Raw genomic sequence first — 24,289 nt, 5'->3', positions numbered from 1 at the left:
CGTGCCATTCTGCCACAGTATATCTGCGTGAGGCGGTCGTCAAGTGGTTAAACGTACCTGTTCTAGTGACAGCATCTCCACAAAGAGGCCTCCCCAGCCCACTCACAATTACCTTGCCCAGTGCTACCCTTCTTCTCCTTCCACTTCTTTTGGATATGGGGGAACATGTGCCCGCATTCACTGTAACAGTGCTCAAGTCTAGTAGCCAATCAGTAGGACTGAGCAGTGTTGCTCAGTACATTATTTGCATAGTTATTAACAGAGAATTTTAGTGCCAGCTGTGATGGCGGAAGGAGCAATGAGGGAGTGATGACAAGGTTAAAATAGGGCAGCCTTTTTCCAACTGGGGTGCCTTGAGGTTTCGTCAGGGGTGCCTTGGCAAAATGTCTAAAAATTGCCCCAAAAAGCCAGCAGATGGATGAAGCCTGCCTTTTAGTTACACAAAGCCACAGGTTTTCATTGTGCACAATTACGACCTTCTAGCCGCCAACGTCCTAACAACCAATGACCCCCCCCCTGCCCCTCTCTGTCAGCACTGGGGTCAGATTAGCTGAGTGATGGAGAAAAATTGAGGGAGAAAAGAAACATTGGAATACTAGACAGTACCAGTGTGCAAAAATAGGATTTTTTATAACAGCTTACCTGTAAAATCCTTTTCTTTTGATGGACATCACGGGACACAGAGCCTCAGTAATTACTGATGGGTTATATGGGTATCACAAGGTGATTGGACACTGGTCACACCCTAGACAGGAAGTTCAACCCCCTATATAACCCTTCCCTTACTGGGGATACCTCAGTTTTGTAGCAAAGCAATATAACTGTATTAGAAGAGGGGCGGGACCTCTGTGTCCCGTGATGTCCATCGAAAGAAAATGATTTTACAGGTAAGCTGTTATAAAAAATCCTATTTTCTTTCTCATACATCACGGGACACAGAGCCTCAGTAATTACTGATGGGACGTCCAAGAGCAATGCTATTTGAGGGGACCACACAAATAGGGTGTAATCAGACCTGAGGACCTCGTACTGCTGCCTGCAGCACACTACGCCCAAAGGCGATATCCTCATGCCTTCCCACATCCACCTGATAAAATCTGGTGAATGTATGGACTGAAGACCAGGTTGCGGCCTTGCAGATTTGAGCCATAGAGGCCCGGTGATGCACCGCCCAAGAGCCACTAATCGCCCTTGTGGAGTGTGCCCTGATTTGAAAAGGTGGAATTTTTTGTTTCAAACCGTAAGCCTGAATAATCATTTGTTGAATCCATTTCGAAAGGGTAGACTTTGACGCTGCCTGCCCTCTATTGGGACCTTCTGGTAGTATGAACAAAACATACGTTTGCGAACTTGAGCAGTTGCTTCCAGATAGGCCTTGACTGCCCTTACTACATCCAACGAATGTAGTGACTTTCTTCCGTGGAACAGGGATCTGGAAAAAAGGAAGGCAGAACAATATCTTGGTTTAGATGGAAATCTGAAACCACCTTTGGTAGAAATCTAGGATGAGGGTGCAATACCACTCTATCCTTATACATGATCAAATAAGGCTCTTTACAGGAAAGGGCTGCTAATTCTGATACTCTTCTAGCAGAAAAAATGGCTACCAGGAAAATTAACTTTCTTGTCAACAACACCAAAGGAATCTGACGTATGGGTTCAAAAGGCTGTTTCTGTAAAACTGACAGAACCAAATTCAAGTCCCAGGGGTTTAGGGGCGCCTTAACCGGAGGATTAGGACGCGTCACCCCCTGCATAAAGCTTCGGACCAAAGAATGTGAAGCAAGTGGTCGTTGAAATAATACTGATAAGGCCGAGACCTGGCCCTTGATGGTACTCAAGGACAGCTTCATCTCTAATCCTATTTGTAGAAAGTCAAGAATTCTACCTAGGACATATTTTCTGGGATGCCAACCCCTGGCTTCACACCAGGATACATAAGTCTTCCAAACTCTATAATAAATCACTCTGGAAGCTGGCTTCCTTGCATTGATTAAGGTAGAGATCACAGGACCTGAAAGCCCACGACTCTTCAGAACGTGGGTTTCAATAGCCAAACCATCAAATTTAGCATTTGTAAGGCAGGATGGAACACTGGACCTTGAGATAACAGGTCTGGACGTGACGGTAGGGTCCACGGGGAACCCACTGTCATTCTTACTATCTCTGCATACCAAGCTCTTCTGGGCCATGCTGGGGCCACCAGAAGTACCGACTTCTTCTCCTGCCGGATCCTGCAAAGGAGCCGTGGTAGTAGCATAATAGGAGGAAACGCATAAATCAGTGAGAACTGATGCCACGGAATCACCAACGCATCTGTCCCGCATGCAAGAGGATCCCTTGTTCTTGCCACAAACTTGTCGACCTTTTTGTTGACCCTGTATGCAAAGAGATCTACATCTGGTACCCCCCATCTTTGGCATATGGCCCAAAAGACATCGGGGTGAAGAGACCATTCCCCCGGGACTAACCGCTGGCGACTCATAGAGTCCGCCTGCCAGTTCTCTATCCCTGGAATGAAAACTGCCGATATGCATGGCACATGCTTTTCTGCCCAGACTAAAATCTGGTTCACTTCTCTCTCAGCTGCACGACTCCTGGTGCCTCCTTGATGATTGATATAAGGCACTGCTGTGGCATTGTTGGACTGGATCCTGACAGGGCAACCCTGTAGCCTGAGAGTCCAGGCCCTTAGGGCTAGATACGCCGCACGGATCTCCAGAATGTTGATGGGTAAGATCTTCTCGATTTTGGACCATTCCCCCTGGACCGCAGACTGTTCCAGAACTGCTCCCCAACCTGAAAGACTGGCATCCGTTGTTACCACTGTCCAGGTAACCAGTAAAAAGGATTTCCCTTTCTGCAGGCTTTCGGGTATTAACCACCAACTGAGGCTCTGACGCACTGTAGGAGACAGGTGCATCGGAAAATCTAATGCCTGTACCTTCTTGTTCCAAGCAGACAGGATACTGTGTTGCAGCAGTCTTGAATGAAACTGAGCATAGGGAACTGCTTCGAATGAAGCCACCATCTTTCCCAACAGCCTCACACAAAGACGGACAGAAGGACCCTTTTTGGTCCTGACTACCTGAATCAGCTCTCTTAAGGCACTGATCTTTGCCTGAGGTAAAAATACCTTCTCTTGGCTTGTATCTATGACCAAGCCCAAATACTCTAGTCTTCTTACTGGTTTTAAGAAAGACTTTTCTAGGTTGAGAATCCAACCTAGGTATTCCAAGTAGTTGACTGTGGTCACCAAGTTCCGGCTCAAGCAGGCTACCGACCGGTCTATCAAGAGCAGGTCGTCTAGGTATGCTATGACAGTTATAGCTTGGGCCCTTAATCTGGCCAGAGGAGGAGCCAAGATCTTTGTAAACACCCGATGTGCAGTGGCTAGCCCGAAAGGCAGGGCTACAAACTGAAAATGGCATTTTTCTATTTCGAAGCACAAGTACTTTTGATGAGCAGGGAAAATGGGTACATGCAGGTACGCATCCTTGATGTCTATTGATGCCAGAAATTCTCCTCCTTGTAGGATGGAGACTACTGACCGAATTGATTCCATGCGAAAAGATCAAATCTTTAGGAATCGGTTTAGATCCTTTAGATCCAGGATGGGTCTGACATCTCCATTTGATTTTCGAACCGTGAAAAGTTTGGAATAAAATCCCAATCCCTGTTCTTCCGTGGGAACCACCACGATGACCTTTTGCGACAATAGTTGCTCCAATGCTAGAAGGAGCGACTGCTTTTTCTCTGGATCTCTGGGGACATTTGATCTGAGGAAACAAGGAGAGGGGAATTCTTGGAACTCCAGTTTGTAACCTAGAGTTACCGTGGAGATTACCCATCTGTCCTGGAAATCCTCCTGCCAGAGCTTTGAGAACTGTAGCAGTCTTCCCCCCACTCGAGCGAGCGGGGGCGCTCCTTCATATAGAGGCTTTAGCTTCTTGTCTAGTAGGCTTCTTCCCCCAGGACTTCTTTTGTCCCTGGGGTCGACTCTGAAATTTATTTCTTGAATCTGACGGAGGAGGCCGTTGCGACTGCCTGGAGGCTGATGCTCCTGGCACTGGGGAAAAAGCCCGTTTAAAAGAGGGACGCTTACTCCTTTTCTTAACAGATAAGAGAGTGCTTTTCCCATTAGAGATCTTTTGGATATAGTTGTCCAAATCCTCTCCAAACATCCTAGCACCACAAAATGGAAATCCAGCCAGAAGCTTCTTACATGGTGCCTCGGCTGACCAATTTTTCAACCATAAGATTCTACGCATATGCACCAACCCAAGCGAAAGGCAAGAGGTTTGGATGATAGAATCTCTGATAGCGTCAACAGCAAAACATAAGGCTGCTGGAAGGTTGGCCAACCCCCGGGCCTGTTGTTCAGGTAGAACTTTGAGGACCTGTTTAACATGGTCTCTCAAGTATTGACAGACCCCGATCGCTGCCACTGCAGGTTGAGCTACTGAACCCACTAAGGAAAAAATATTTTTTAACAGGGATTCCATCTTTTTATCAATTGGATCCCTGAGCATCTGAGCATTGTCGACAGGACAAGTCAGACTTTTATTTACGGAGGAAATGGCGGCGTCAACTGCCGGTATACCCTACATCTAAACTTTTCCTCCATAGGATAAAGTGTTGAAAACTTTTTAGGCGGAAAAAAAACGTTTATCTGGATGATCTCACTCAGAATAAATTAGCTTTTCTAGTAAATTATGAACAGGAAAAGCATGTGTTGTTTGAGGAGGCTTCAGTGAACCCAAAGAAGAAGAGGGTTCTTTAACTAACTCAGATACGGGCAACTTAAATGTGGAGCGGACCAACCCAGCTAGAATCTGTACTAACACCTTCTCATCCTGAGAAGCTGAAGAGGGTCCCTCTCCACTTGATTTCTCAGAAGAGGAATCATCAGTCCCATCCCGATCCTCTGAAAGGGATTCCTCTCCTTTTTCCCCAGAGTTCCTCTGCTTGAGGGTCCTGGGTAACAGAGGAAGACCTAGTGCGTTTTCTTCCACTGAGTAAAGATGCGATTAAGGCCATTAGTCTTTCCTCTAGTCCATTAATGGTTGAGGAAAAAACCTCCTGTGTAATATATACAGGGGCTGAAGTGCCAGAAGCAGATGCAGCCCCCAACCCCAACGGCTCTCCCTGGCCAGCCATCCCAGGTCCTCCAGGGGGGGGGGGAAGGTGCTGTAGAAGGGGGGTCCTCAGAGCCTGAGGGAGATCCCCTAGAGCCTTTGTTTTTTGGGGTATTTGTACCTCTTCTACCCATAGTGCAAAGCAACAAGGTGGAGGTATCACACAAATGAAACACTGACTGCTGAGCGATGTAGTACAGCAACTGCCGCTGCTACCAATGCCCAGTCTAGTGTTTCTAAGTAAATGCTGCCTGGGAGAATGCCTGTGCCCCACCTTACATGCGACCATCAGCTCTGTATCCCTCCATAGGCTGTGTGCACCTGGAAAAGTGTGCTCTTTATAGCCGGCGATGTGGGCGTCTAAGCACGCCGGATGTTGCGTTAATGCTCTGCCCCCCCCTCCTCCGACCACCCCTCCCCCTCCTCGGTTTTTTCAAAAACGTGCGCTTTCCCGCGCGAGCTGAGGCTCCGATCCTCGGGACAAGCATGGAGGTGAGGCTAGGGTGGAGGAGAGAAAGAGAGGCAGGCAGATGAGGAACCTGCCGATAGTAGCAGCGGTGGCGGTAGCACAGTATACTACCGCTTTTCAGGCCACCCCGGCCCCCCTAAACCTCGGGGGGAGATATCCCCGAGGAAAGAGCCCCCCATCCCATCCTACCTGGAGCTCGGCTTGGAGGAGCGTACAGCGTGGACACTGAGACAGACAGATCAAGCATGAGAAGGTATGTGCTCTTGGCAGCATACATTTGCTTAAAGTGGATGTAAACCCAAAAAAAAACATTTTTTTATTTATTTTTTTTTATATCATACTGTAGAGTATAAGATTTCCTATCATTTGAGCCCAGTCTTGCCACACAGAGTTAATCCATCTCTGAGCAATCCCCATATATTGTTCAGTGAGACAATTCTTGACAAAATGAGAAAAACTTTGTCAAATCCTCCCCCTTGCTGTGAGTGACAGGTGATTTACATCTTGTGCTTCAGCCTAAGAAACATGCAGTATTTTTAAATTCCCTCCCCCACTCCTTTCTTCAGCAGCTCTGCAAGGATTGGCTGTTCCACACCTCACTATGATTTGGCATGCTGAAGTCATGTGGTTACTTTTCTGTCTTTTCACTGGATGTTAGAGATCATAGCAGAAGTTCAGCAGAAGTTAAGTGTTAGAAATACACATATTGACAAGGAGAGTGTAGAGGTGGGCGGGGAGTCTACGGACATCACGACTCCACCCACCGAGCTCCAGACAACAGACCCACCCACAGAATGTGCAGTTTTTCGGGTCTAATAATAGACAGAGGGGAGACATTTGACAGGTAAAGATGCATGCAGGAGGCATGTATATCCTTATAGATAACCCCTATGGCAGTAGTTTAGAAAGGATGACATTGGGTTTACATCCACTTTAAAGGAGAAACCTACTAGAATTAAAAAATTCTGAGGAATCTCCCTTACCTTATCCAGCTGCAGGGTTCTGTTATACAGACCCAATCTTCACCTCTCACGGTGGGCTCCTTTTGGAAAACCTTCAGAAACAAGGGCCCCCTAGAAAAGGAGGATCCGCAGTTCTGGGCCCGTAAAGCACCCCGCCAGGGATATGGCTAGAAAAACCAAATACTGGATCCCGGGGTCCAGCTCTCTAAAAAGAGGAGCGTTACAGGTAAAACCTCGTTTCTTCGGACACGAGGCCCGGGTACCATCCAATTTGACCTAAAAAAGCACTTTGAATGGATCTGGTTGCATGGCTTGCCCTAGTATACGATATCCCTTTGGAGCTTTAGCACAGCACATCTTATTCGTGACCAACACCTAAGACACTGGCGAAAAAAACTGAGGTATTCCCAGTAAGGGGAAGGGTTATATAGGGGGTTGAACTTCCTTTCTAGGGTGTGACCAGTGTCCAATCACCTTGTGATACCCATATAACCCATCAGTAATTACTGAGGCTCTGTGTCCCGTGATGTACAAGAAAAAAGTGTATTGGATTTGGAAGAATAAATCACCTCTAACGTTGGGTGTCCTACGTGTGTGGATATTAATGTATTATGTAAAACTATTAGAATCGTTTTTTACATTTTAGAATGGGGTGCCTCAAGATTGTCCATAATTTTAAAGGGTGTCTTGACTAAAAAGGTTGAGAAACACTGGTATAGGGCCAGAGGGAAGCAAGGTGACCATGGGGTTAATTTGCTACAGGAATAAAGCATGTTCACTTTGAAAATTAGATTTCCACCTAGCTTGGTGATTTTCAGCTAGCTTGTCGCTGTGCTGATTCCAATCATCAAATCCTGTTCAATGCAAAAATCATTTTTATTTTCCTTGCATAGGACTGGGTATTTGCAGTCAGTTTTCCCTTGGCTTCACACCATTCAGCTAATTTGCAAACCGGGACCGGGCGTCGGCGGTAAAGCGGCACTATTTTTAGCGCCGCTTTACCTCCATTTTAGCGGCGCTATTCGGACGCTAGCGGGCGGTTTTAACCCCCACTAGCGGCCGAAAAAGGGTTAAATCCTCCCGCAAAACGCTGCAGCGGCGCTTTGCCGGCGGTATGGCCCCATTGTTTTCAATGGGCAGGAGCCCATATTCATCGCTCCTCCACCGCTGCAAAGAAGCTGCTGGCAGGACTTTTTATGACGCCCTGCCAGCGCAGCGCCCCAGTGTGAAAGCACTCGGGGTTTCACACTGGGTTTGTAGCTGAGGCTTTTTTCAGGCGCTATTTTTAGCGATGTAGCGCCTGAAAATGCCTTAGTGTGAAAGGGGTCTAAGTGTAACAAAGGACTTTTTTTTTACTGCAGTGATGGATAAATATATAGTTATGTTCGGTGTATGGGAAAACAAAAATCGCTAATCGGCTAACTAGAACCTTTAGAATCTCATTTTATTGATCAGCAACTTTCTGCTAATGTGTTTATAATTGGTCTAAGTCTCAGTCATAGCAGAACCACTATAATTAAAGCCCATACCATCTGAAATGCAGCAGCAGAAATGTTTTTACTCCTTTAATGCAAATGATGGATTTTAACTAGTTCACCAAGTTCAAAGAGTCAACAGGTCAAAACAAGCTTAAAGCGGAGTTTCGCGAAAAAATTTTTTTTAGATGTCAGCAGCTGCAAATACTGCAGCTGCTGACTTTTTTAAAATAAGGACACTCACCTGTCCCGGGGTCCAGCGATGAAGGCACCCGAGACCGAACCGTCCCTCGATCCTCGGGTGCTGCCACCGCCATTCTCAGTGAGGGAATCAGGAAGTGAAGCATTGCGGCTTCACTGCCCGGTTCCCTACTGCGCATGCGCGAGTCGCGCTGCGCGTCTACACTGGTCCCCGTTATGGGAACTGTGTATTTCCCACAACACAACGGGGTGGGCGGGCATTTGCGGCTAGCTATTCCCAGAAGTGGGTGCAGATACCTGTATTATACAGGTATCTGCACCCCCCTCCCCCCTGAAAGGTGCCAATTGTGACACCGGAGGGGGGGAGGAATCCGATGAGCGGAAGTTCCACTTTAGGGTGGAACTCCGCTTTAAGGCTGAAGTAGCATCTGTAGGCTTGTTTTTATTTTTGGGCCCCTGGCTTTAATATAAGTGTGATCTGGGTGGCTGCGGAGCCATTGGCGGCCTGTAATGCACCACCCCCCCTGGACCATGCGTCCGGCCCCCTAATCTACATGTGGGGCACCAGACGCATGGATTTCAATAGCGTTTTTTTGTTTTTTTGTTTTTTTTTAGAAGCACGTGATTAGAGCCTGAGGCTCTAATAGGGTTCAAAAAAGGGTGGGCTTGGGGCGCAAAATATTCGCACCGCCTTCCCCCATCTGCTATTCGTCTCCTGTAGGGGGGGTTGTTTGCAACGATTGCCGCCTTCCCACCAGCCGTTCGTCTGCCGCCAGGGGGTGTTTGTGCGATTGACTCTCGCGGTGGGGGGGGTTTGCTTGCGGGGTTGCTGGCGTTAGTTTGCCACCTACCCCCCCCCCCCCCCCCCCCACCGACATATTTAGCACCAGCCACCACTGTGCGGAGCCATCCGATCACTTTACTTTTTACTTTTACATGACTGGCAAGTGCTACTTCCAAGAAGCTGTTTAATGCATCATGGAGGCTTGTCACATTTAGTATTTACTTACTCTACATAAACCTCCATCTTTTATTTAAAAAAAAAGGGGGATTACATTTTGCTTGCACTAAAATTCATTTTAGTGTATTTTTCCTGAAAATATAGGTTTGACAGTTTCGCAAATATCGTGTATAAAAAAAAATTGCATCTTTTGTATTCTACAGGGCCTCTGATTGAGAAAATATAAATGTTCTTTTATGGTAAAAAAATTCAGACGTGTGCAAAAGATAAGAAAAAGTGCTTTGGAGGGGAAGTGGGTACGTGTGGAGTGACATGCACTGGCACAGAGAAACACCAGATGAGGTGTTTTGTGCACTGTAGCATTACTCATGGAAATATTTTCCTTTGTATGACCACATTCACAGTCAGACCAATAAAAATTTATGGGATTATGTATTAGAGAAACTTTATACCTTTCATATCTTTGTTACTGTAATAAGTTTTCTTAAACAGGCACATATTACAATGGTCTCCAAACCAGGAAATTACCCTATGCCGCTGGTTAACATGTGACCCATTTCAGTCCTTAATATCGATGGCCACTTCTCTCGCATGGATGATCTCTGGGGTGATTCCCTCACATCAGTGTGGCTTCATCCCTAGCAGTCAGCTGACGAATAACACTAGGAGACTGAAATATTATCGACCATGCTAAGACGTTGGCCTTTTGTTGAGCTTGGATATAGCCAAGGCCTTTGATAATGTTAAATGGGAATACCTACTGGGTATACTCCTTGATTGTGGGATTTCTGGCCTTTCTTGACTTCTTTAACCCTTTTTTGCCTCTGATGTATGGCATACATTGGCATTAGCAGGGCTTTAACACATCCTACAGCAGCCAGAAATGTGTGTAAATCTGACAGGCCTGATTCCTTCCATGTACCCCTGTCCATTTGTCCACCCCGCGCATGTTCCCGGCATTTATACCAGCCTCCACGCTCCCAACTGTGGAGCCATGACTGACATGGCAGGTGCTACCAGGTAGAAGGAAGAGACCAGCGAACCTCTGTTCACTGATCTCCTCTACTCATAAGCAACGTGTATTACATCACTTCTGGGTTCGGTTGTCACTTTCCCCCAGCTGCCACAGCCAGGGAAGAAGTTAATGGAGTGCAATCCGTGCTCCATTAGCTTCAATGTGGGCAGGTGACACATCAGGGGTTAAAAGACCCCTGATGTCTCATTAGGGAGAACCTGTCACAACCATACTGCATTACATAGGGGACTTTTGGTCCCCTGCATGATAAATAAATAAAAATTTAATGAAACACAACACCCAAGCATTTAAACCCCCCTCCCCACAAAAAGTGTTGAGCCTCACCCCCACCTTCATGCACATTTGAATGTAAACACGTGTTGGGGCACCTACTTAGGAAAACCTCAATTGCAATACACATGTTGCATATTGTCATAAACGTCAGAGTGAAAACAATAATTCTAGGCCCATTACTTCTGGTTAACTCTAAACTGATGACCTGTAGGGTCATTGATTGACATGTTAGGTATCTATTTATTCTCTGCAACCTCATGTTTTTTTATGTGTTATCAAAAAGAGGGTAATATTGAGTTTATGTGCCCTAAAATTAAATTTTGTATATTTTTACTGAAATGTGTTTATAAACTGTTGCACTAATATTGTATGACATAAAAGAAATTGGAACTAAAACTAAAAAATCTTATTCTCTTGGGTCTCGTATTTAAAAAAATATATAATAGTTTGCAGGCCTAAAGATTTTTTTTTTTTTTTTACACGTGTCCAAAAAGGGCTTTGACAATGAAAGGGCTGAACCTCAGAATATTTTCCACAAAACTTCTACACTAAGCTATTAATTCCTCCATTCTAACAACAATCCTCAGTGAAACCTCAAATGTATAGTTACCTGAAACCCAATCTCTCTGTGCTTCTCTTTCTTCTCCCCCTGAACTGTGTGGGTGGGCAAACTTATTAAATGATTGGAAAACTAATTATTTTTTTTTTAAATAGAAAAAGCTTTTCAGTAAAACTACATTTTTGAACTATCAATATAGCAATGGACAGCCTTGAACCTCTAGACCTTAAATGCACTACCACAGCTCCAGTTGTTATGCTGATATTTATAGATACAAAACCTGTTTAAGTAGTAAACAAAAAAATATTGAAAGGAATATATCACATCCCAGATGCAGTGGCAGCTGGTGGGTTTTTCGTTTTCGGGGGCGGCAAACAAGCACCCCCCCTCCGGGCGGGTGGTGACGCAGCACTGATACCACCCCCCACCCCTCTCCGGGAGGCCAGCGGGGCGACACTGACAATCCCCCCCACCCTGGGCAGCTGGTGGTCAGGCACCTACCCGATCTAGGGCTGTGGTGTCCTCTCCTCCTCAAGTAGTAAACAAAACCACAAAAAAAATATTGAATGGAATATATCACGTCCCAGATATGCAGCTCTCATATGTAATGATGAAGTGCTCTAAACACCCACAGGGCACTTGGCTCCCACCTACATAACTTTCCAGTAAAAATTACAGTGCACCTGGCTCCCACCCGCCATTCCACCCGAGAGCTGGGGTATAGACAGGTGAGAGTACGTTGTATATGTTCTGCTTGTATTTCTTGTCACCACAGCCTTTGGAGACACGGTCATGCTCGTTGTTTTTTTTGTGAAGTATGTTTTGTTCATATTCAAACTGATCTATGCATAATAGATAGATATATATATATATATATATATATATATATATATATATATATATATATATATATATATATATATATATATATATATACACACACAAACAGTGTATATATAATATATAGTAACATGCAGATTAGGTACTAGAGGATACTGTTATTGCAATTAGTCTGGATCTGTATGTGAAACTGTTGAGATAATGTATAAGCCACATTGAAGTGCATTTTTTTTTTTTTTATATGACAACTTATAGGCTTGCATGGAGAACATGCACAGCACGAATATGCAATGCGTAAATATGGCTGCCCCATGTAAGGACAGTTTTTTTTCATCTTTATCTAAAAACCACTGACATTCCCTGTAACAAATATTTTCTTCATTTTCTTATTGGTTATCTGTATACATTTTCAAAGCTGTACCTTGAGTTTTGGTCAAATTTGTAATTTTTCTTGCTATATAAAAACATTCCACTAATATCTTCAATGACCAAGTTCTTTTTACTTTCTTAAAGGAGTAATAGCATCTGAAAAACTGGCAGAAACAGATCTGCAAAGCGTAAACTCTTATAAGGAGAAGATCATGTCTGTGTCCAGGAAAACTGGTGTGGATCCAGCTATAATTGCAGCAATGATGTCTCCTGAATCACGTGCTGGAAATGTTTTGGACGCCAATCATGAGGGTGATAATGGCAATGCTTTTGGCCTAATGCAGGTAATCAAAGGTTTCCATTACTGGTAAAATGAATAAGCAGCACACTGGAAATGCTGATGAAATATAATTTATGGCAATAACAATACAGACAAGTATGCACAATAAATAAACTGTACTACATTTTTACAAATCACACTTGCATACAACAGTAATACACACACCAGTTAAAGCTGCAGGAACTGAATATAGAAAAGTGAAGACATTAACCACTTCAGTCCCGGAAGATTTTACCCCCTTCCTGACCAGAGCACTTTTTACAATTTGGCACTGCGTCACTTTAACTGACAATTGTGCGGTCATGCAACGCTGTACTCAAACAAAATTGACAACGTTTTTTTACCACAAATAGAGCTTTCTTTTGGTGGTATTTGATCTTCTCTGCAGTTTTTATTTTTTGCACTATAAAACAAAAAAGCGACAATTTAGAAAAAAAAAACACAATATTTTGTAATTTTTGCTATAATAAATATCCCCAATTTTTTTAAAAAAGCAAATTTTTTCCTCAGTTTAGGCTGATCTGTATTCTTCTACATATTTTTGGTAATAACAATTGCAATAAGCCTATATTGATTGGTTTGCGCAAAAGTTATAGCATCTACAAAATAGGGGAAAGATTTATGGCATTTTATTTTTTTTTTAGTAGTAATGGCAGTGATCAGCATTTTTTAATCAGGACTGCGACATTTTTTCGGACAGATCGGATACTTTTGGGACCATTGGCACTTATACAGGGATCAGTGCTATAAAAATGTACTGATTACTGTGTAAATGTCACTGGCAGGGAATGGGTTAACACTAGGGGTGATCAAGGGGTTAATTGTGTGTCCTAGGGAGTGATTCTAACTGTGGGGGGATGGGACTGCCTGAGTGACGAGACCAATCATTGTTCATACTTAGTATGAAAAACAGATCGCTCTCCTCACCCCTGACAGCACGGAGATCTGTCAGTTTACATTGACAGATCTCCGTTCTGTCTCTGTGTGGAGCGATCGCGGGCACTCGCATCAGCTCCAGCGTCGGCTGCGGTGGTCAAAAGGCAATCCGAAGTGAGTGCCCGCGATCGCTCCACACAGAGACAGAACGGAGATCTGTCAATGTAAACTGACAGATCTCCGTGCTGTCAGGGGTGAGGAGAGCGCAGGGGAGCCTACCTGCTGCAGTATAACTGTGGCAGCTGGTTGGGAATAGGTTAAGGTGAAAATCTTTCTGTGCTGCAGCAGCCCCCCAGAGCCCCCCCTTTTTATTACCTGAACCCAATCATTCCAGCGTTGAGGACAAGCCCAGCAGCTCCAGCCACTGTCTCGGATTCTCATTGGATAGATTGATAGCAGCCGAAGCCATTGGCTGTCAATCAAATCCAGTGACAAGGGTGCCGGGGGTGGGGCCTAGTCCTGCTGTCTGTATCAATGGACGCAGAAGCAGGACTCAGGAGCGCGCCCGCATGGAAGAGGAGCCAGGAGCACCACCGGGGGACCCCAGAAAAGGAGGATCAGGGCCGCTCTGTGCAAAACCCTTGCACAGAGCAGGTAAGTATAACATGTTTGTAAAGGTCCTTTGTTATTTAAAAAAAAAAAAAAAATCACTTTAAGGTGCTAATAATGTTTTGGTTACAATTTCTATCTTAGCCTGACATATGACCTAAATGGTTGTTTAAATGCCAAAAATTGTCAGCACGTTTGAGATGCTTGATACAAAAACTGCATGGCCCCGAAGGATCCTGGCGTGCTGGCGATACATACCTTGAATGCTCATGTCACTCAGGGGCGGACTGGGTCCGGGGTTGGGTGGCAATTTTCCCCTCGGGCCAGGGGGCAGGGTGGCGATTTCCCCCCGGGCCAATCTGATGCCCCCAGAAAAGGCCACTGCAGCAGCAGCTCTGCTTTACTTAGAGTGACCTGGCCAGCTGAGACTCATTTGTTCCATCACTGGCCTCTATCCTCTGTACTGGTTGCTAGGATCGCCTGCCGTGTAGCAACCAGTGACTTCACAGGCCCAAGGAGTAAAGTGAGGCCGAGGCCCCAGCATTCAGAGCGGAGGAGGACATTCCTCCTCGCCTATTACTGTTTGACTCCACCAACCTCCTCCCTCCATCTTCTCCTGTGTGGCGGCATGCACCTCAGAGCCTTCCTGAGGGAAGGGAACTGTCACTGACTGCCAGGAGCACCTCTCCAGAGTCAACCTGTCTGAGGTGAGGTCGGCAGCAGAGGGGGAGGTCACATCTTTAGATCTCAGGCAGGGTTCATGTGACCCCCCCCCCCCCCCCCCCAAAAGTGAGTTGCTTGATGGAAGCCTCCTTCGAGACACTCCCATGTGCCCAGTTTTACTCCAGGCCTTCACAACACCATTTTCTGTCAGTGTAAGACAAATCAATAGTCCCTGGACAGACTATTTTTTTGGAACTGAGAACCAGGTTGTCCCTGGTTTGATAATGCAAGTGGATGCCAGCCTTTCAGGCTGAGGAGTCCTGGGCACCTTGTTGATGCAGGGGAACTTTGATAGATTTGGTTGCCTCTGCAACGTTGGACTATCCTACAGAAAGATCATCTGATTCAGTTGGTTATCGCCACGGCGGTGGCTCATATCAATCATCAGGGAAGAATCAGAAGTCTTGGTATGTCAAGAGAGGTAGATCAGATCTGTTGCAGATCTTCATGTTACCACCTACTCTGTCTACATCTCAGGTGAAGACCACTGGCAGACAGACTTTCTCAGCACCTACAGCCAGGGGAGTTATCCCTACACATGCAGGTGTTGCAGAACCTGTGTCACAGGTGGGGGATGCCACATGTGGACCTTCTGGCCTACAAATTCAACAACAAACTAGACAGGTTTGTCTCAAGGCACAGGGATCCTCTAGCGGAAGCAATGAATGCTCTGATGGCTCTATACATCCTGATCTATGCCTTTTTACCCTGAAGCTTCTTACTTTTGTGCTTCACAGGATTGAGATGGGGGCACCCTGATAATCCTCATTGCTCTGGAGTGGCCCAGGCAGATGTGGTATGCTGACCTGTTAAGACTGGTGGCAGATGCTCTGTAGGCTTACTGGATCCACAGGCTTTTTTGTCTAAAGAACAGATTTACCATCCTGCTTCACAGTCACTGGCTTTAATGTAATAGCTGTTGAAGCCCAGGTTTTGAAAGACAGGAGCATCTCTGAATTTGTAATTCCTATAATGCTTAAGGCTATTGAAAAAAGAGACTCATGTGACTAGGTGTGTGATTGCCATCATCCCTCTAAGTATATGTAATGTAAATCTGATAATTGGGATTTCTTTATCATACATCACGCGACACAGAGTTAGGATAATTTTCATTATCTACTGGGTTTTTTACGCCAATCGGTCGTAAGGAGGGTTAGAAAGCCTGTGAGAGCAAAGAGTTATGCCGTGTACACACGACTGGACTTTTCGTCGGACTGAACTGCGAAGGACTTTTCGACGGAGTTCCAACGAAACGGACTTGCCTACACACGATCGTTTTGAACGTGATGACGTACGACCGGACTAGAATAAGGAAGGTCATAGCCAGTAGCCAATAGCTGCCCTTGCGCCTTTTTTTTGTCTATCGGACTAGCATACAGAAGAACGGATTTTTCGATCGGACTTGAGTCCGTCGGAAAGATTTAAAACATGTTCTATTTATAAAGTCCGACAGAGTTTTCGACAGAAAAGGTCCAATGAAGCCCACACATGATCGAATTGTCTGACTGATTCGTTCCGTCGGACCAGTTTGGTCAAAGTCCGGTCGTATGTACACGGCATAAGGTACGGTAAGTATTTCTGCCTATTCCCTTCCTTTCTTCCTATTTATAAAAAGGAAATTTGAAGATACAGGCACTATGTGCATAACAAACAGATTACAATCATAGCACATTAAGAGCATGTTAGGTAGTGTTGGCAATGGATAAAACAAATGAAAAAAAAAAAATTCTCTGTAGAGAGGCGCCTCAGTAGAGGCCATTAGTATAGACCAGGGATATGCAATTAGCGGACCTCCAGCTGTTGCAGAACCACAAGTCCCATGAGGCATAGCAAGACTCTGACAACCACAAGCATGACACCCAGAGGCATGATGGGACTTGTAGTTTTGCAACATCTGGAGGTCTGCTAATTGCATCTCCCTGGTATAGACAATAAAAAGCATATAGTAACAACTTATAATGCACAGCATGCAAATACAGTGCCTTGCAAAAGTATCCCCCCCCCCCAAACACTGCCATGAAGACCAAGGAACTCTCCAAACAAGTAAGGGACAATGTTGTTGAGAAGTACAAGTCAGGGTTAGGTTATAAAAAAAAATATCCAAATCTTTGATGATCCCTAGGAGCACCATCAAATGTATCATAACCAAATGGAAAGAACATGGCACAACAGCAAGCCTGCCAAATGACGGCCGCACACCAAAACTCACGGACCGGGCAAGGAGGGCATTAATCGGAGAGGCAGCACAGAGACCTAAGGTAACCCTGGAGGAGCTGCAGAGTTCCACAGCAGAGACTGGAGTATCTGTATGTAGGACGACAATAAGCTGTACGCTCCATAGAGTTGGGCTTTATGGCAGAGTGGCCAGAAGAAAGCCCTTTCAGCAAAATGGCACCTTTAGAGTTTGCAAAAAGGCATGTGGGAGACTCCCAAAATGTATGGAGGAAGGTGCTCTGGTCTGATGAGACTGAAATTGAACTTTTTGGCCATCAAAGAAAATGCTATGTCTGGCACAAACCCAACACATCACCCAAAGAACACCATCCCCACAGTGAAACATGGTGGTGGCATCATGCTGTGGGGATGTTTTTCAGCAGTCAGGACTGGGAAACTGGTCAGAGTTGAGGGAAAGATGGATGGTGCTAAATACAGGGATATTCTTGAGCAAAACCTTAACCACTCTGTGTGTGATTTGAGGCTAGGACGGAGGTTCACCTTCCAGCAGGACAATGACCCCAAACACATTGCTGAAGCAACATTTGAGTGGTTTAAAGGGGAAACATGTAAATTTGTTGGAATAGCCTAGTCAAAGCTCAGACCTCAATCCAATAGAAAATCTGTGGTCAGACTTAAAGATTGCTGTTCACAAGCGCAAACCATCCAAGGAATGGGCAAAAATCCCAGTGGTAAGATTTGGCAAGCTCATAGAGATTTATCCAAAGTGACTTGGAGCTGTGATAGCCGCAAAAGGTGGCTCTACAAAGTATTGACTTTAGGGGGGGTATATAGTTATGTACATTGACTTTTTCTGTTATTTTGTCCTATTTGTTGTTTTCTTCACAAAAAAAAAACATCTTCTTCAAAGTTGTGGGCATGTTCCATGTTCTGTTAATTAAATAATGCAAATCCTCAAACAATCCATGTTAATTCCATGTTATAAGTCAACAAAACATGAAAAATGCCAAGGGGGTGAATACTTTTGCAAGGCACTGTATATAAGGCCAAGAAAAAATAGTTCTATGCTATGACTTCAAAGCAGTATTTTTTTCATGTTGACTGGAGCTGTGCTTTAAAAATACTATACATTGCTTTTTAATAATGTGCACTGTGATAAATTTAAAGCGGTAGTAAACCCTGCATGGTCTTATAAGTCTTACCTGTAGGTAAAATGAACATCTCCTAAACGTTCACCGCTGAGAAGGCTGACATGTCTACCCGGTATTTCTTCCGGGTTCACACGCTCCGGCTTTGTGATTGGCCGAAGCTGCAATGACGTAACTCCCACGCATGCGCGTGGGGGCCCTCGTTTCCGACACGAGACTCTGGAGTTCCGGCAAGGTATGCCAGACCTTCAGAGCGCATGCGCCAGTGATGCCACTGGCTGCATGCGCTCTGAAGGTCCATTACGTCATTGCGGCTTCGGCCAATCACATAGCCGGACCGTGTGAACCCGGAAGAAAGACCGGGTAAACATGTCAGCCTTCTCAGCGGTGACAGTACAGCGTTGGAGGGCTTCATTTCAAGGTGAGTATTTCATAATGTGCTAGTATGGCATTATGCCATTGCCTTGCAGGTGTTTTTTATTTGTTTTTTACAACATCCGCGGTTTACAACCGCTTTAATATTACGATTGTTGGCATCTCTGCTTTAGTGCACACTATTTTCATCATACTCAGTTATCTGCGCAACTTTTTCTGAAGTTTATCATGTGAAATATGGGTATGCAGACATGATGATCAAAATGAATGCTCTGGTCATGAAGAGTGATTTCATTGTGATCTCAACACATTTAAATATTTAGGGGCTGGTTCATGTCAAGAGGGCTTGTGTAGCTAGGCAACTGCAAAGTGCTTTAAAGTGGATGTAAACCCGATTCATGAAATTTGAGCTCGGCACATATCTGCAGTGTTTTCTTATCTCTCGTCAAAGCACTAAGTCCTGTGTCCTTCTCCTGCTCCATTCTTCTGTTATCAGCCTGATAACTCCTGACAAGTTCTCCCACACATGATAAAACCAGCCTGAAATTTGTGTCAGGGTGGGTGCTATAAATAGATTAGCAGAAAGCTGCTCTACTCACAGGACAGTGAAAGTCTCTGCCTATGTGGAGGGGGGTGTGTGCCTTTCCTCCAATCAGCTGTCTCCCAGTGTAATCCAATACTACACTGCTACTGCTGAATGAGGAAGTGAAAATTCTAACACCATGTGTGCTTTGTAAAGAATATATAAAGCTGAAGACAGCAGATATAGAAGTAAAACTTATGGAGGGAGATTTGTTTAATCTCTGTCTCTGTGTATCATCTGACGCTGTTCACTTCACTGGGTATATGTGAGGGCTTACATCCACTTTAACCCTTTCATGACTAAGCCTATTTTTGAAATTTGGTGTTTACAAGTTAAAATCCATATTTTTTGCTAGAAAATTACTTAGAGCCCCCAAACATTATATATATATTTTTTTTAGCAGAGAATCTAGAGAATAAAATGGCGATTGCTGCAATATTTTTTATCACACGATATTTGTGCAGCGGTGTTTTAAACGCAAATTTTTGGAAAAGGGACACTTTCATGAATTTTAAAAAATCCAAACAGTAAAGTTACCCAAATTTTTTTGTATAATGTGAAAGATGATGTTACGCTGAGTAAATAGATACCAAACATGTCACCCTTTATAATTGCACGCACTCGTGGAATGGCGACAAACTACGGTACCTATGAATTTCCATAGGTGACGCTTTAAACATTTTTTACAGTTACCAGGTTAGAGTTACAGAGGAGGTCTAGGGCTAGAATTATTGCTCTCGCTCTGACGATCGCGGCGATACCTCACATGTGTGATTTGAACACCGTTTACATATGCGGGCGCGACTTCCGTATGCGTTTTCTTCGCTGCGCGAGCTCGCGGGGACAGGGGCACTTTAAAAATTTTTTTTTTTTTTTTTTTATTTATTTTATTTTTTTTTTTACTTTATAAATTGTGTTTTAAAATTTTTTTTTTTTTACTTTTATTGCTGTCACAAGGAATGTAAACATCCCTTGTGACAGTAATAGGTGGTGACAGGTACTCTTTATGGAGAGATCGGGGGTCTAAAAGACCCCCCATCCCTCCTTTACACTTCAAAGTATTCAGATCGCCGAAAACGGCGATTCTGAATACTGTGTACTTTTTTAAATTCGGCGCCATTGGCAGCCGAGTAAACGGGAAGTGACATCATGACGTCGCTTCCGCGTTTACAACAAGAAGGCTGGAACGAAGCCGCTCACAGCTTCGTTCCAGCCCGCCCCCAGCCGCCGAAAGTACCCAATTGGACACCGGGCCTCCCGATCGCACGGGAGGCCCGGTAACAGCGGCGGGAGGCGGCGGGAGGGGGGGATGTCCCCTCCTGCTCCTCTGGTATAACAACCGAGCGGCTTTTAGCCGCATCGGTTGTTATACACGGGTAGCCGATCGCCCGCTGTAAACAACAGTACCGGGATGATGCCTGCAGCTGCGGGCATCATCCCGGTATAACCCCGGAAAGCCGAGTACGCATATGTGCTTACGGTCGGCGGGAAGGGGTTAAGGTCCATTCAGCCTGCATGCTTCTAAGTTCCTTCACAAGTTTTTAAAGTTGCATAAAGGATTTATATGCATTCCTATCATCTAACTATTTTTGGCACAAATGCCTAACACATAACAGCATGCATTAAACTGTGTTTGAGAAAACTAATTAAAGCGGTAATAAACCCAAAAGCAAACCTTTATTATATTGCAGCTTAAGGCTCCATTCACACTAGCGCGTTTTTTGATGCATTTTGCATTTTGCAGAAATGCATGGGAATTTTTTAACATGGGTTCCTATGGAACATGTTCACATCAATGCTTTTTTGTATCTCTGCGTTTTTGGAAAGGGTCGGGGACTTTTTTTCATGCAAAAAGCAGCGTTTTGCATGTAATGGATTTCAATGGACAAGCATCAAAAACGCAAGTGCACCGTTTTTGCAGCGTTTTTGCAGCGTTTTTGGTGCGTTTTGCCGTTTTTTTTTTTTTTTTTTTGTAATTTTTTTTTAAGACTAAAAAAAAATGAAAAAAAAAAAAAAACGCAAAACGCAAATCGCGGCAAAAACGCGGCAAAAACGCCGCAAAAACGCTACAAAAACGCTGCTCAAAAACGTGCCAAGCATGAAAAAAAAAACTCCAAAAACGCTCAAAAGCAACATGCATAGGTGTGAATCGAGCCTTAATGTGCGATATGCACTGACTGTGTGATGGGATTAAAAAATTAACCCACTATAAAGGGAATGAACGCGTGTTAATGCAAGGAATTGTGTGTATAACCTGGACTGCCTGATAAGTGGTTAGATAAGCTCACACACACTTTGTTGTCATTCACACAGCTTTATTATTTGTGTTTATCTACATGTATATCTGGCAGTGATACTCAGACAGTCCATGTTATACACACAATTCCTTGCATTAACACACGTTCATTCCCTACTACTCCTTTCACGCTAAAAAAAAGCTCATGAAAACCTATTTTCATTAAAATCAATGAATGCTTTGACACTGGGTTAGTGCGCTGGCAGGGTGGTGAAAAAACGCCCCTCTCCATTGAAATGAATGGAAAGCGCTTCAAAAGCGCCTGAAAAGCTCTTCAAAAGTGCTCAGTGTTTTACTGGCAGTTTACAAGCGTCTCAGTGTGAAAAGAGCCTTATAGTGGGTTATTTTTTTTAATCCCATCACACAGTCGGTGCATCTCACACATTTAGCCTAGGTTCACATTGATGTGATTTAGCATGCAATTTGACACCGTCTGAATCGGTGCAACGCCGCATTTGCAGCGCTGCACCGATTCCATAAAGTAACTTCTGTACTACTTTTGGTGACTTTGGGGTGTGATTTTGTATAGACATCTATGCAGGAACCCACAGTCTGGACTGACATGCGGGAATAAAATTGTGCGAATTCAGATGAATTTCATTTCAAACCCGCTGTCAGTGTGAACCTGGGCTTAATCATTACATAGTCCTGGTGTTCGGGGAATCCCAGGTGCAGCAGACTATTGCTAATTTAACTGGCAAGCGCTTTCCTCTACTACTTAGACACCTTTCACACTGGGTCATTTTGCAGTCGCTATTGCGCAAGAAATAGCGCCTGCAAACCGACCTGAAACACCCGCTGCTGTGTCTCCAATGTGAAAGTAAAAAAAATTTAAAAAACTAAAAATAGCGGCGTTTTACCGCCGACGCACCCACCGCCCCAGTGTGAAACTGGCCTTACACTTATATTGCAGCTTACCAATTCTTAGATGTGATGGCTGCATTTGTTTTTTGTATGTTTTTTTTAGGCTCTTTCTTCTATTTTTACCAGCTGATCCGGCTGGTAAGCTTGTTTTCCAAAAAACAAGCTCTTGCAGAAGTATCAGTTACAGGGATGAGACAAACAATTCAATGCTGGCAGGAGTGCTTACAGTTACAAATTTTATCCCAAATGGGGAAAAAAAAAACTGGTTTGCTGCTGCAACTAAATGTGGTAATATTAATTATATGTACTTTTTAAAGCTAAACGAACAAATCATATGATTTTCTTAACACCAGATCGACAAAAGGTGGCATACTCCACGAGGAGCATGGGACAGTGAAGAGCATATTTTACAGGCCACAGAAATACTGATTTCCATGTCTGAAACAATCAAGAAAAAATTTCCAAGCTGGTCAAGAAGCCAGGTTATGGAAGGTAATCATCCACATGATCAAATGTGTAATCCGTGGAGATTCAAATGCTCAAATATCCAGCATACCGTATATATAAAATGATTGGATATCTTAAAAAGAACATGTCATGTTAAATATGGGAGCTGTCAGTGCTTTATGAAAGCACATTCCCTCCTTCATCTTTCCTAATTGTCAAGTCACTAATCTCTAGCAGAGGAATATCTTGATGTATTGTAAAATTGTAAAAGTAAGCTTTAAAGTGAACCTGTTAGCAACAGGTTAATTTTTATGCCCCCCTCCTTTGCCTCACTATTAAGCCATCAAAATTTTAAAAACCAAAATAGACCCCTTCCAGCGCTCAGTCCTGTGAGAGCTCGAAGCAACTCAGGGCTTATACAGAGGTTGCTTTCTATCCGCAGAAGAAAAGACGAGATTATAGGGTTGAATTACTGAGGGCAAATATACTTCACCCTGTAAGGGAATGGTATGCAAGCAAAAAGGCGTTTTTTGTTTTTTTATTTTCCTTGTGCATGATTGGGTGGTATTTACAAAGTGAATTTTTACCACATTCACTAAGGTCTGGGGGACATGCTCTTGTAAAGTGCAATTGCCCTTGCAAAGTGAACAGTGTATTTGCATTTTCTAGGCACATGATATTGTCCTTTTTAAACCGTATTAGCCATTTTTTATACAAATATAACCTTTTGTCACAGGTGCTTTAGCAGCATACAACATGAGTCCAGACAACGTCAAGAGTTTTGATGCAGTTGACAGTAATACAACTGGGAAGGACTACTCGAATGATTGTATTGCACGGGCAAAGTTTTACAAAAGAAATGGATACTAAAGACCATGCTGTTGGCATCTAACATTAATACTCCACAATACATAAACAAATTATGAAATAAATTAGCAAAAATACATTTGTGTGTTTTGTGTACTTTTCTTTATTAAAAATGTGAGTGACATAGTTGTAGGATGTAGTATTCTGTGTTCCAAAGTTACAAACTACAATAGAAATGCCAATCATACACAGACCAGTTTTCAGATAAATGTAACTAGCTGTCAATCACAGAAATAAGTGAACAGGTCAAGGCAACAAACTACCAACAGTTTCTTTCAAAGTCCTAAAACAATCAAAGCTATGGGTGGCAAGTTACCTTGATCTATGCCATCAACTGCTGGTGGCTACATATGGCTGTGTGTACGGGCAGCATAAGATTGGATACTTGTCACGGAACGTCCCACACTCCGCTTGAGTGCTTCCGTCATATACCACTTCCTCCCAGTCTGTATACAGATATCAGATATTCCAACCTCTCTGAGCACAAAACAAGGCGACACTTGCTTGTTGCTACCATGAACTCACTTTATTTAGAATCAAAATTACAAGACTTTATATGCCGTTGGAACCTCCTCTAACAATACAACTGTAACCTAATTAACCTAATTAACATGAGCTAATTAACTAATCCTTTATACAGCCTAGGTGATTGAGACATGACCTTTTGCCCAGACTGAGTTAATTATCACAGGACACCTTCTCA

At 44.0% G+C, this 24,289-nt stretch overlaps 1 protein-coding gene across 1 annotated transcript in view; it reads left to right on the top strand.

Moving 5' to 3' along the window:
- The window catches only part of LOC141127852 (lysozyme g-like), a 46,390-nt gene extending 22,725 nt beyond the window's left edge, over positions 1-23,665 (top strand). The window contains exons 4-6 of the mRNA XM_073614693.1: positions 12,428-12,627; positions 22,626-22,764; positions 23,456-23,665. Coding sequence (XP_073470794.1) covers positions 12,428-12,627; positions 22,626-22,764; positions 23,456-23,589 — 473 coding nt within the window. The 3' untranslated portion in view covers positions 23,590-23,665. The remainder of the gene's footprint in view (positions 1-12,427; positions 12,628-22,625; positions 22,765-23,455) is intronic.
- The last annotated feature ends 624 nt before the right edge of the window (positions 23,666-24,289 follow it).

The sequence above is a fragment of the Aquarana catesbeiana genome, linkage group LG02 (assembly GCF_042186555.1).
Source record: "Aquarana catesbeiana isolate 2022-GZ linkage group LG02, ASM4218655v1, whole genome shotgun sequence".
NCBI lineage: Eukaryota > Metazoa > Chordata > Amphibia > Anura > Ranidae > Aquarana > Aquarana catesbeiana.
The sequence above is the reverse complement of the archived record's forward strand: the minus strand, read 5'-3'. Positions and strand labels throughout refer to the sequence as shown.